The sequence below is a fragment of the Bactrocera neohumeralis genome, chromosome 5 (genome assembly GCF_024586455.1).
Source record: "Bactrocera neohumeralis isolate Rockhampton chromosome 5, APGP_CSIRO_Bneo_wtdbg2-racon-allhic-juicebox.fasta_v2, whole genome shotgun sequence".
NCBI classification, from domain to species: domain Eukaryota; kingdom Metazoa; phylum Arthropoda; class Insecta; order Diptera; family Tephritidae; genus Bactrocera; species Bactrocera neohumeralis.
Genome location: NC_065922.1, coordinates 57875045 through 57888713, shown reverse-complemented (window position 1 = coordinate 57888713; position 13669 = coordinate 57875045). Strand labels below are relative to the sequence as shown.

General features: G+C 34.9%; 4 protein-coding genes across 5 annotated transcripts in view; 2 read left to right on the top strand and 2 right to left on the bottom strand.

Moving 5' to 3' along the window:
- Positions 1 to 3576, top strand: part of LOC126760156 (protein sidekick) — a 45775-nt gene extending 42199 nt beyond the window's left edge. The window contains exon 15 of the mRNA XM_050475602.1: positions 680 to 3576. Coding sequence (XP_050331559.1) covers positions 680 to 922 — 243 coding nt within the window. The 3' untranslated portion in view covers positions 923 to 3576. The remainder of the gene's footprint in view (positions 1 to 679) is intronic.
- A 3865-nt stretch (positions 3577 to 7441) lies between these two features.
- Positions 7442 to 9028, top strand: LOC126760176 (sin3 histone deacetylase corepressor complex component SDS3). Its single transcript, XM_050475640.1, has 6 exons — positions 7442 to 7668; positions 7742 to 7841; positions 7904 to 8120; positions 8181 to 8430; positions 8509 to 8735; positions 8801 to 9028. The coding sequence occupies exons 1-6, from the start codon at positions 7566 to 7568 to the stop codon at positions 8891 to 8893; spliced, it is 990 nt and encodes a 329-aa protein (XP_050331597.1). The 5' UTR covers positions 7442 to 7565; the 3' UTR covers positions 8894 to 9028.
- Positions 9029 to 9269: 241 nt separating this feature from the next.
- On the bottom strand, positions 9270 to 10662 carry LOC126760179 (RING finger protein 141-like). Its single transcript, XM_050475642.1, has 4 exons — positions 10346 to 10662; positions 10046 to 10274; positions 9708 to 9991; positions 9270 to 9650 (listed from the first exon to the last, which is right to left on the bottom strand). Exons 1-4 carry the CDS (start codon positions 10495 to 10497, stop codon positions 9509 to 9511), a joined length of 807 nt encoding a protein of 268 aa, XP_050331599.1. The 5' UTR covers positions 10498 to 10662; the 3' UTR covers positions 9270 to 9508.
- Positions 10663 to 11471: 809 nt separating this feature from the next.
- LOC126760190 (40S ribosomal protein S10b) lies at positions 11472 to 12414 on the bottom strand. Of its 2 annotated transcripts, none has more exons than XM_050475659.1 (2): positions 12340 to 12414; positions 11472 to 12052 (listed from the first exon to the last, which is right to left on the bottom strand). In XM_050475659.1, the coding sequence occupies exon 2, from the start codon at positions 12049 to 12051 to the stop codon at positions 11578 to 11580; it is 474 nt and encodes a 157-aa protein (XP_050331616.1). In that variant the 5' UTR covers position 12052; positions 12340 to 12414; the 3' UTR covers positions 11472 to 11577. The 2 variants fall into 2 exon arrangements, with proteins under 2 accessions (XP_050331616.1, XP_050331617.1); XM_050475660.1 differs by lacking the exon at positions 12340 to 12414 and adding an exon at positions 12262 to 12280.
- Positions 12415 to 13669: the final 1255 nt, after the last annotated feature.

Sequence of the window (13669 nt, the reverse complement as noted above, 5' to 3'; positions counted from 1 at the left end):
GTATGGAGAGATTAACTAAATTTTACTGTTAATGCTATTGTGTATGTTATGTTCCGTTATGTCCGATTATTTTCTTAGTGTTAATCTTGCACAAGAAATGCAAAACTATTAATCAGTTTGAATATTTTTCTGTTTTCACATTATTATTCATCAAAGAGTTCAGATTAAATGGGAGCCTAAAAGCTGTGTTCAATATATGTACAATTCATAATAAGAAAAACACATAATTTGTTATTGCAAACATTAATACTTAAAATGTTCAATTAGCTTTCACTTGCCCAATACATAGGGCTCACTTGAAATATCCATTCAACTAAACTTTCTTCATGTCTATTTATTTTTCAAGCTGAGATTGATAAATCCTCTGGAAGTCAGATAAGTATGTATATACGTGGATTAGATTATTATAGCTGTGGCAAAGTTGAATGCTTTATAAATAACATATATACTTGTATAACGGTTGAATGAGAATGTGATACTGATTATTCATTTAAAAATTGTGTTCAGAAAAAATTAGACAGATTCAATTGATTCTTCCTGACGCAAGATAACTTACATACATATATCAGTATCGAATATTAAACTTAATTATGTTTATATATTTTTTTATTATTAAATGCTTTTATTTTCAATGTGTTCTTTGCATTTCCGCACTTAACTATATTGTGTATTATTGCAGCACTCCGAGAGTGAGAACGAGAGCGTACGCTCCGATCCGCACTCGTTCGTCAATCACTATGCCAACGTGAACGATTCGCTACGACAATCGTGGAAGAAACAGAAACCAGTGCGCAACTATTCCAGCTATACCGACTCAGAACCGGAAGGCAGTGCAGTTATGAGTCTGAATGGTGGTCAAATTATTGTGAATAATATGGCCAGATCGAGGGCACCGCTGCCTGGTTTCTCCTCCTTTGTTTGACAATCAACGGAGTTTTAACTTAAGCATTAAATATTTAGTAATATAGTAAAAACTAGTAGAAGTAACTAACAGCAGAAACATGTAACAATTCACAGGAAAAGAAATTTATGCGCAATTGAACTGACTAGTATGTTAACAGTGTTCGGAAAAGTGTTATTTTCATGTGACTACAATTTTAGTTTTAATTTAATGAATTAATTACTTGTTTGTTAATTAATGTTTTGCAGATTTAGATTATTGACTGTATATGTTAAGCTATTTTTTTGTAAAACTATGTTATATAAGGTTCTTAAAATCGATGTGCTTGTGCGTACAAATAAAATAATAGAACTATAAATACGTCAGTTCCGCCGATATATATATGTTACAGCATACATTACTCACTTAAAAAAACCGTTACTCCTATGCATAGTAATGTGACACCATATATACATACATATGAGATGTATTTGAGCGGTGTGTAGGTGCATGCAAATCCATAATTCAATAATTCAGAAAAATAGCAACGGTAAATTGTGATAAGGTTAATTTTGCATTTTAATCTAATAATAATGTTAAAAAGTAAATTAAAAAGTGAAGGTTAGACAAGGTTTCTTATGCTACTATATTTTAAATTAAGTGTTTCGGTAATTGAGTGGCATGAATACTTTTCAGTTGTAGGCAACAAAAAGGACATTTTCACATTACGTACATACATATATATAATAGTATTGAATTGAAGCAGTCCTTTATTTTCGTCCATTACCAAACTATATACATACATACAACATTGCGTTTACTTTACTAATGCACTAAATTAAGCGCCTGTCTAAAACGTTTATAAATATGTTTGGTAAGACTTTGACATAAGTAAGGGTCAACTTATTTAAAATAAGTCTGTATTAATTCCTTTTTCGTTAGTACTGAATATGGTTTTTCAAACAATTTTATATCATTATTAAACTTGTATGCCACTTATGTATTAGAGAACAATGTGTGGACTGGCAAATACATTTCTTTCTGGCATTGCTGAAATACTTAAGACTCATATAAGAAATAATAGGACACGGCTCGATAAACATTTGGCTTTTCTTTTTTGCTTCTTCTTGTTTAATAGTTATTGACGGTGGAACAGAGCTTTATAAATAAATGATACCATTTCCTTCGGTACGAAAAATTTTAAGCAAATTTAAATTTTACACAGCATTAATATAAAACCGAAAATGTTGACATTTCAATGCAAAAATATAAACAAACGACAACATTTATGCCAAAAATTAAAAATTCGTTATAAAAATTATATATGATTAGTATATGCTGATTTTATTATAAATCAATGATAAATATATCTAAATACCCTGTAAACTGTAGATATTCATGCCTCTCAATTCCGGTGTTAAAATTATAATTTAGACTTAGTTACAAATATTTTAAATTTCAGCCTTTATATATATATATATATATTTACATTTTATTTATATTTGTATATATGTATACAATATGCTACTCAGTTTAATTTTTTATTAGCATTTAGCTTAACATTATTTTAGTGGACTCTCATTAGTTGTACAACTACATAATTGAAACTAAGAACTGTAAATATTTTAAAAATATATTTTTACGAGCATTTTTAATTTAAACTAGCTAGGTATTTCAATTTCACACAAACTCGTATCGCTTTCATGTGGTTAACGCGTCGTTATTCCCAGCAAGTGCTTTGACGTCATTAATATGATATACATTTTTAAATATTTTATGCTTAATTTTATTAAATTGTTTTGCAACAAATAATTGTATGTATTTCACACGAAATGTTAGTATGACAAATTTCGTAATTGTTAATTTTCTGCAAAACCCTTTAACCTCTTTGTCCACACCACAATACACCTACACGTAAACTCACAATGGCAGAATTTCACCAATTATAGTATGTCTCTTGTGTAACAAAAGATTAATGATAACAATAACTACAGCTAATGTTAATTGAAATTAAGTGGGTACTATTGTATTGCAAAAAAGCAAACAAAATTAATAAGAAATACAAGTAGGCGTACATACTACATTTTCATGAAATTAGTAAACATATATAAAAAAATGTATATATTAAAATTGATCCTTTAGCACCACAGTGCACACAATTACACATAATAATATTATATTTTTTGTAAACATTTGAAAATGTAGAAGTACAAAATAACTCAAAAATATTTGGAGTTGCCTTTAAAACTGTTATTATAAAGAACTTTGAATCAATTTAAACAAAATTTAAAAAAATTAACAGCAATATCTAAGTATTTGCATTTGCGTACATCTACGTATTTCCTAAGCATATAATTAATGTCACATTTCAATGGACTGATTAATATTATTACACACTAATTTTTGTAAAGTACATATAAAAGTTGTGATTTTACAAATTAATTTCGCTCAATCTATTTTTATATAATGAAATGATTTTTGACGTACTTTTTATACACTGCCTCCTTTTGATATGCAAACGACATTCAAATTAAATTAATAAACTTACATTTCATAGTATACAGTTAAGCACTATTTATTTTTAGCTCAGTAGAGAAATGCGCTGATCTTAAATATTAACATAGGTAGAGTAGGTCAAATTTAATAGTCAATTAAGTTCGCTAAGTGAGATTGAATAATTGAAAGAAAAAACAAAATAAACGCAGAAATAAGAACAACAATCATTCAATATTAATTAAAGTAATTTTAAATAAAAAAAGCACGAAATTGCACTGATTTGTCGACTCCAATATTGTATGCATGTATGGTCCTTATATAATAAGTTAGTAATAAGAGATTTATAGGTTAAGCGCAGTTAAAATGCGATAAAAGTATTAAATTGTACTTGAAATAAAAAAATAAAATAAATTCGAAGAAAAAATACATAAAAAGCTGTTTACTTAAATTAATTTGGCAACGGTTAGAAATACATAACAAATATAATTTAACAAAACAAACAAAAAAAGTATTTTATATAAGTTTTTCTCTTGCCAAATACCAGTTCACTGTATTCCACTTAAACATTGGCTTTTCGAGAGATGTTTGAATATTTAGAAGTGCAATAAATCAATACTAAATACACCAGAGACATTTAATTTTACCGCCGAAATGGCATGAGAGAGCATTATGGGAGCCGATGTGAAAATCGGACGATGGGCGTGGCACCACCTACTTTTTGGGGATATCACATACTTACTATATATCAACTAAATTTAGCACGTGGCATTCTTCTCATATTTCTTTGTCACAATGCGAAAATGGGCGGCAACAACCACGCCTACTTCCCATTTCTTCTTTCACTTTCGTGTATACACATCAAGAAGCAATCAATATAACGGGATACAACTTTACACGATTAATGCATTTAGTGTATGACACCTTTTCACCAAAAATTGTCCAAATCGACCAAAAACTAATCAAGCCCCTAGGTACCGAATACATATATGGCCCCAGTACCTGTAGTTGACTTTTGATCAAAAATAGCCGTTAATGTGTGAGATATTTATATAATTGAAATTCAGGGATAATCCTTCTCTGACAATGGTGTGTCTGTATGTTAAAAATAGGTTCAATCGTTAGGTTAACGCCCATATACCTAATATAAAGATTTTCGAATATCCCGGTGACTTTGTACCGCATATATCGGCCAATATGTGAGTTATCTCAATGAAAATAAGAGAGGGGGTTGTATTTGTGGCTAAAATAGATAAATTTGCACGAAAACTTGACCTAGCCCTTATATAAGTAGTATCAGGGTTTTCGAACAGCTGGCTGACTTTACTCTATATGATTGGTGTTTTAGTATGTGACATGTTAATAGTATGCACTATTGGGAAAAATAGATAAAATCGGGTCGTTACTACCTAAATTCCTATATACTACATATAATATAATGATTTTCGTTTTTCTAACAAACGATGTTTTAGACAAGGCGACTCTCTTTCGTGCGACTTCTTCAATCTACTCTTGGAGAAAATAATTCAGGCTACAGAACCAAATAGAGAAGGTACCATCTTCTACAAGAGTGTATAGCTGCTGGCGTAGGCCGATGATATTGATATCATTGGCCTCAAGAACTGCGGCGTTAGTTCTCTAGGCAATTGAGAAGTAAAGGCCGCTCTCGACGAACAAAAACCAAACTCTACATATAAGTCACTCATTATTCCCGTCTTGCTATATGGTGCAGAGGCATGGACTATGACAACATCTGATATGCGTTTTTGTTGTATATGTAATGTATTATTCAAAGATCAATTCCCACGACAGCCGGTTCTACATACCGGAATTGACTCGGATTTTATCCGACCAAGGGCTGTTTTTTCTGCCGAAGAAGTGCGCGAGCTACTTTAGCCGGCAGTTTACACTGCACCCTTCGGTAGACAAAGCCAAGAGATGTGTAAACCGATGGCTGCGCAAAATGCCAAACGACTGTGCGCCACTTACTTTCACCGATGAGGAGGTTCAGGGTGTCATCAACAAAGCAAAATCTTCCAAATCCATTGGCCCTGATAGAATCAACATGCTAATGCTAAAGCATCTAGGCTCAACAGGAGTAGGCTATCTCACCAAGGTCCTCAATCTGTCGCTGACCACTCTTCAAATACCCGATGTGTGGAAAGTCGGAGGAGTGGTCCCACTACTGAAACCTGGGAAACCCGCCAACAAAGTGAAATCTTATCGACCGGTAACTCTCCTTTCCCCAGTAGTGAAGACACTTGAGGCCTTGCTACTCCCGACCTTCACTCACCATATAGCCACCAGCATGGATTCCGAAAAGTGCACAGCACCACCACAGCACTTAGCGTCATAAACGCTCAGATAGTTCGTGGCCTCAACCAGAAACCACCCTGCGAAAGAACGGTCCTCGTAGCGTTGGACCTGTCAAAAGCTTTTGACACGGTCAATCACACAACGCTATTGCAGGACATCGAAACAACCACGCTTCCTCCAGGGTTAAAGAGGTGGACCATGAACTACCTGAACGGTCGTCAATCATCCGTACTATTTCGAGGTGAAACATCCAAACTGAGAAGAATTAAACAGGGGTTCCGCAGAGTGGTGTCCTCTCCCCGCTACTGTTTAATTTTTACATCTCGAAACTCCCACAACCACCAGAAGGAGTTTCCATAACCTCGTACGCTGATGACTGCACGATATTGGCGTCGGGCAATGGAATCGATGGCATGTGTTCGAAGGTAAACAGCTACCTCTCCGACCTTTCTCGTTTCCTCACTGCACGAAATCTCACGCTTTCCCCTACCAAATCCACAGTGACCATATTCAGAAACTGGACGAAGGAGTATAGACTTGAGCTTAACATTGCAGTCGATGGCGTCAAAATTCCGACTGTCAATAATCCTAAGATTTTAGGTGTAACATTCGACAGTCTATGCTCCTTCTCTCCTCATACGACCGCGATTATTGCCAAGGTACAGAGCCGCAACAAAATCCTCAAGTCGCTAGCCGGCAGCACATGGGGAAAAGACAAAGAAACGTTGTTGGCAACATACAAGGCCATCGGCCGGCCGGTCCTCAATTACGCAGCCCCGATATGGTCGCCTGGATGCCCTACAAACCCTACCCATCTAACACCTTCCTCCCTTTGGTCCGACCCCGTCGAAACAGCACGTTTCTTGGGCCTACCGTTAGATGACATCGACGACAACACAAATGACATTTACCATCCCAACGGGGATTAGATTTCCGTTATAACAACAACAACAAGCATGACATGACCACCTCTTTGCATGCACTACAAACCCTACCCATCTAACACCTTCCTCCCTTTGGTCCGACCCCGTCGAAACAGCACGTTTCTTGGGCCTACCGTTAGATGACATCGACGACAACACAAATGACATTTACCATCCCAACGGGGATTAGATTTCCGTTATAACAACAACAACAAGCTCGAGTTGCCGCGAGAAACGCGAGTAACCCTAGCGCAGCTTCGTTCTGGATACTGTAGCAGGTTAAACTCCTTCCTATACAGAATCGACCCAACGTATGTCCTGCATGCAACGAGTCTCCGCATGACACTGACCACCTCTTTGCATGCCCTACCAACCCCACTCATCAAACACCCCTTTCCCTTTGGTCCGACCCCGTCGAAACAGCACGTTTCCTGGGCCTCCCGTTAGATGACGTCGAGGACAACATAGATAACCCTTACCATCCTAACGGGGACTGATAAACCGTTAAAACAGCAACAACAACATCTGATGAGTCGACGTTACGAGTTTTCGAGGGAAAGGTTCTGCGAATGATTTATGGCCCTTTGCGCGTTGGCCATGAAACGATGAGCTGTATGAGATATTCGACGACGTCAATGTCGCCCAGCGAATTAAAAGACAGCGGCTGCTGGCTAGGTCCCGAACTTAACGCGTCCTTATTTTTTTAAATAAAGTTTTGCTAACTTACTTGTTTAATATTTATGTGTGTTGCACATTTAAAATGCAGCTCTGGGTCAGATACTTTTATTATAGATAACCTGCACATCTACTGCATGAGATAAATGTCAGTCAGTTTTTTACTACAAATTGGAATTGTAAATTTTTGTTGTGGAATCGTTCATCGTTTATAATAAAGTTTCTTATCACATTAATAACGAATTATTATAGGAAAGCGGAGAATTTATGAAGATATAATGCATTTCCAAGGGTACGCGAATCAAGTAGTGCACCACTTTGAAGAGAATGATGATTCTCGTTCAAATCACTATGACCCAACTGCATACGACAGTGAAGAAGGTAAAGAAATCAATTTATTTACATTTATTTAGTTATATATTATTATTTTCTGTAACATAATTCATTTACACAGATACTGACGATGCGAGTGAAACGGAATTTCGAAACAACAGTCGTAGCAGTAACGCTACAAACACAACAAACGGTGGCAGCAATCACGAATTAAAAGAACAGTATGTCACAATTTTAATTTAGTTTTTATACAAAAAATAAATTTATATCTTTTAATTTGCAGAGTTTATCAGCACAAATTAGCCATATTGAATAAACAACGAGAAGAACTAAAACATCTCGTACATCCTGACTACGTGAAGCGGATAAAAAAGCTTGAAAATCAGTACAAAGAACGCTTAAGACTGAATGAAATCCACAGAGAATATCTAAAAGAGTGTGTTGAGAAAGACTATCAAGCAGAGCGACGAGCAGCGCTTAAGGAGTATGAAGAGAAAAAGGTAACTAATATTATTCTATCATATTCTTATAATTATCCATAAATTATTTATGTCTTTCAGATTGATTTGAAGGAAAATATTCTAGCCGATTTAGAAGAAAGGAAGAAGCTCATAGAGAATGAGCGGTACAATTTGGAGCTCACGAATGACTCAACGGAAGTAAAACCAACAGTAACGCGCAAATTACGCAGGCGACCAAATGAACCCGTTCCAGTAGTCGAAAAACGGCGGAAACCTACAACTGGTCAATTACTTGTATACTTGTTGGACGACAAAGAAATTGATAGTGATATGAAGGCCATACAGAGAGGCAAGATATTAATAATTAGTCTGTTAATAAAATCTATATCTATATGATAATTAATTTTATATAACTTTTTTATTGTAGCAACGCAACAAAATGGTGTCGGAAACGTTCCTTTCAGTAATCTGCAGCAGGGAGGTTTACTCTCCGAAAGTACAAATGCAAACGCTGCCACCAATATTGAGACACGTATTGAAGATGGAAAACTACTGTATCAAAGAAGATGGTTCCATAGAGGCCAACAGGTTTATGTTGAGGGCAAGGATTTGGTAAAATTCGCAGCTACAATTACCGCCATAGGCAATGAAGTGGTAAGTAATATATGTATAAAATATATTTTTCAACAACATTAAACATCATATAAATTGAAATCCAGGTATGGGTCAAAAAGACTAACGATAGTAAAGTCAAAATTAATATGTCTCATTTGGCTAAAGGCAAAGTTACTATTAAGCGACGCGCCAACTGATCCAACGCCAAAAGTGGCGCTTTCAGCTGCAGTCTTAACAAACATAACACTCTATTTATGGTAATGACAACAGCAAATAATTGATAAATTTATACAAATTTAATAAATATGTAATTTTATCAACGTGTAATTATAGATGTAGTATTTTATATTTATATCATAATGTATGTCTCGCAATAACTTATTTATTTTTGCAACAAGAAAAGACGTCTCTTTAATAATAATTAAATATAATTAGTCTTACACATGTAAAAAGTTCAACCAACAATAAAAATTAGGTTATGTTTACAACAAAAGAGTATTACAAAAATTCATGTTTGTGTAATTATTTTGGAATGCGCTGAGGTATGCTGAGACATGTACATATAGGTATATGTTAACTGTTGGAAGATGTTATAATAAATCGAAATTGGATTGAACGTATGAATCAGAACATAAATGATGTTTGCAAGAAGTTCAAAGATTGTATACATATAAGATGGATACAATATGTTATGGGCGCAAGATGTGTCAAAATTAATGATTGTTAAACTATAATCAAAATATTTCTAAACGAAAATGATTACATTTTCCCATTTTGATACTGCGTGCAAAATATAAGATTTTAGTTTTTTTTCAATCTTTTGCTAAGCTCATGAATTCGGCGCAAATTTTTTCATTTATCTCTTCTACACCTGGAATATCTGGCATAATCCACGTATCATCCGTGCTCTCCAAAGCCTCACTGCATATAGGGCAAGTTTTATTATTGACGTTCCTAGGGGGATAAATCATTTATAATCGAAGCATACAATGAATTGGATAATTTTCAAACCATTGTTCAATGCATGGTGTACAAAAACTATGCGTGCAAGGCAGTATTACTTCCGTTAATCGGTCTAAGCAAATGGAGCACTCATCAACATGTTCAGAATGTGAACATGATGAAGGGCTATTTAGACCGCTTGAGGTTTCACTGCTTGAATTGCGACCAATATTTACAAGGGAATTTACTCGTTCCATTATCATCGATGCGGTTATATGGTTGTTTACAGCAGATGCTGCGCCTGCCATTTCATCATCTATTGGAGTTTGGGAAAGTGAACTTCGGCGTGAACACTGCTTGAATAAGAAAAATTAGAAAAATTAACTGGTATTATGGTTTGCGTATACCAATTGATTTTCGCTTGACATTAAACTTTCTAGATGAGATTGAAAAGTTCTGAAAACGCACAGGAATTGCTTTAAATTAAGAAATTTATAACTCTCGATTTTCCTCGTAGAAGGATCTACTTTTATGCAAGCAATTTTCACCATCGCTTTCCATAGCATAGATGTGTCTGTACCGCGCTTGACAAGGAATACCAGCTGCTTGCCATTTGGGTCAATACACTTACGGGACCTGAAAAAAAGTTCATTTGAAGATCAAGTAAGTAACGATTCCTTCGCTAAAAAATAAATCCATATCCTTACAACTCATTTAAGTTGTCCAAGCATGTTTTAAATTCTTCATAACTTAGAGAGTTTATTTCTGAGAGTACTTTGGCATGGCGAATAACTTGCATGTGAACAGCGTCCACTGTTTCTGGAAGGGTGCTGTCGCTTATAGATTGAACTTGCCCCATTGCACTTTATATTGGATTCTTTGTAATAACATATATGTAAGTATATTTATTTATTTTCCAAATTTTCTGGCTTTTTGATTTCATAAAAATTTTAACACATCTTTGTACTATATTTCTCAAACCGTCCTTTGATTTCTCACTAATACGTTTAGCGGAAAATTGACAGAATTTGCAATCTACAAACCGACAGGTTAAAATTGACATTTCTGTTGCTTGTGTGTGGGTATATACGAAAAGAATTTCAATGATAAAGAAATATAGAAAAAGAATGCAGCTAGGTCGACGTAAAAAATACTCTTCAAATGGGTATTTTTTGTTATTTACTAATTAAAATCTATTTAAAATGCATACAATTTTAAAGAACTTTATAAAATTATTGAGCATAGGTTGCTGCAAGTAAACAATGTGTGGATGTCAATTATTGTATGGTCCAATGTTACCTCCTTTAAGCCAAATTATTCCCAAATTTCTTTTCGGAGTGGTATTCACAATTTCGACATATACTTTATGTTGTGATTCAATTTAAGGATAACAAGAGCCGAATAATTCTTTGTTGTTCCATACGACTTTCTTCTCTGTACTCTGAAAGTATTCGACGCAGTACATGCCGGCGGAAGCACAGGAAGAGACCGCTCGACTTTGCGTCCTAATAACTGTTCAATTTCGTATCTACAGACTTCACTTTGTTTAAATTGGTGTACTTTCCCTATAACTGTCCAATATGGCAAACATTTCTTCCTGATTTTTTAAAACTATGCTCAATCGAAACCGTTGACTGCAAATTTTAGACGTCTTGTGTGGCAAAAAAAATACCATCAACATTGACACGATCAATTCAATTTGGGATGTATGTATATTGGACAATGCCAAATATATTTTGCGCCAAAAGTAACTTTGGTGTAAAATTTCCACAATTCGCAACAACATTTTTGCAGACACACAGATCACTATTCCACTTTGTAAAAACACCGTACTTTAAAGATTCTTTTATTTTTTATTTACTTCAAAATAAAAAAATCCCGTCTGGAAAATCATTTATAACTAAATAAGTGGTTACTAGAATATTTTTATATCCACTTTTTATTGTGGGCGTGCACCACGTCCGAATCCACCACGGAAATCAACATCAGCAGCACCAGGACCAGCATCTCCCTTCTTGTCGGGTCCACCGGGCGCGCGTCTGTAAGCAGTACGATCCTCACCGGTCTTAGAAGAGTCACCAGTACGAGCAGATGCCGCTGGGCGGGGACGCATTGTCTCTGAGCGTGCTGGACGTTTCAATGTGGCTGGCACAATTTCAGGAGGCAAATGCAAGTAACTGCGAAGGTACTCAATACCTTCGTTGGTCAAGTACCAGTAATAATGTCTCCATGCGAATTGTTCCTTAACCAGACCACGAGAGTGGAGCGACTGCAATGTTTTGATTACATGCAAGTTGGGAATGGTCTCCAGCTCAGGGTGCTTGGGAGCATGGAAATCCTTTTTGGCAACGATGACACCCTCTTTGAAGAGATACTCGTAGATAGCTACGCGATGAGCCTTTGGCATAAACATCCTGAAACAAGCATGAAAAAAAACAAAATTGATACACTATTCACTGAACTTCAATCAAGATATAAGTTTATTGATTTAATTGATGTGATATCAATGACCGTTTCTAATGATTTGGTTTTAACCTTATTATATGAAATTTAATTATTCCGAAGATATTAGTCTTGAACACACATCAATTTATACATTTATGATCAGAATATTTTTCACAACCATTTCTTAATTCTGTACACATATCATTGCAGTGATTACACAGATTTTCAACGATAAATTTTAATATTTTTTACATACTTTAGCGTCTTTTGTGGAGCAGTCACCGGAAAGAAAGGAAAGGTTAGATGACAGCTGTCATTTTGGCCTGTGACATTCAGCACTTCAGCGCTGTTGTCGTTTTTTTCATTCAGCGCATTGCCAATTACAAACACTACCATTAATTGTGAATTAGTCATCACAAAGTTTTTCTATAAGTCTACAAATTAAAAGATGATGAAAGCTTTCAAAAAATAAAGAGACATATGACAAAGTATGTAAAATAAAACATATAAAATGTATAATACGTGTAGGGATCATATATATATATACCCACCTTAATTATCTTTATTGACACAAATGCTATTGTGAATACTACTTTTTCAAATTCGTGCTACTCACACTCCCACACTTAAATTTCTTGAAAATCATTAAATGCATATGCATATAAGTATTCTTATTTATATAATAAACACAGAGACTTCTGGTGACTGGTTAACCAACACCACGTAAAAATATAACTTAAGAAAATTACGAAAAAAATATATGTATATATAGCCCTGAACGGAAGATGTGCAAAATAATTGTGAATACGTCAAAGGATATCACTCATTTTGTCAGGCGGGAAGTCGGCCATTTTTATTAATAGGTTATGTTGCGGGCAGAGGAAAGGATGGACTGATTGAATAAATTTTTACATTCCTGAGGTATACATACATATGTACTTGAGAACATATTTTCAAGCAATTTTTTAACCCTCATCAAGACCCTCTGGTCTGGCCAGGCATATTTTGTTTTTAAATGTTATTTATATATATTTAGAGTGTAGCAAACGACTTGCGCTTCCAGGTAGCTTCCTAGAATTTTATTGTCTATAGAATTCAGAAAAAAAATTCAAGGATATCGTATCGAAAAGGACGAAAAAAGGATATTATAATATTACACCTTAGTGCACCAATGGTGCTAGGCTAGACCCCATATATTTTGTATGAAAATATATGAACTTTAGTATGTTTCTATCACTTCGCTTGGTTGATTTATCTGTTTTCATGTTCGTTACATGTCCAAATTGGTTTGTATGTTTATCTAGGTCAAATACTTTAGCCGATACGAACGTAGGGATAGAGGGGGGGTTGAGAGCTTTCCTGAAGGCCCAGGGGTGAACTAACTCGGAAAAAATTGGGGGCTGGGTCAAGTTTTCGTCCAATTTTGAACTTTTTAAGCGCAAAGATACAAAATACGCTCGGATATTTTCATTGAGCTAACTCACATATTGACCGATATATGGGTATACAGTCACCAGAAGTTCTTTACTTTACATTAGGTATATGAAGGCTAACGGAAGTATCAACCGGATCCAGTCCATTTTTGA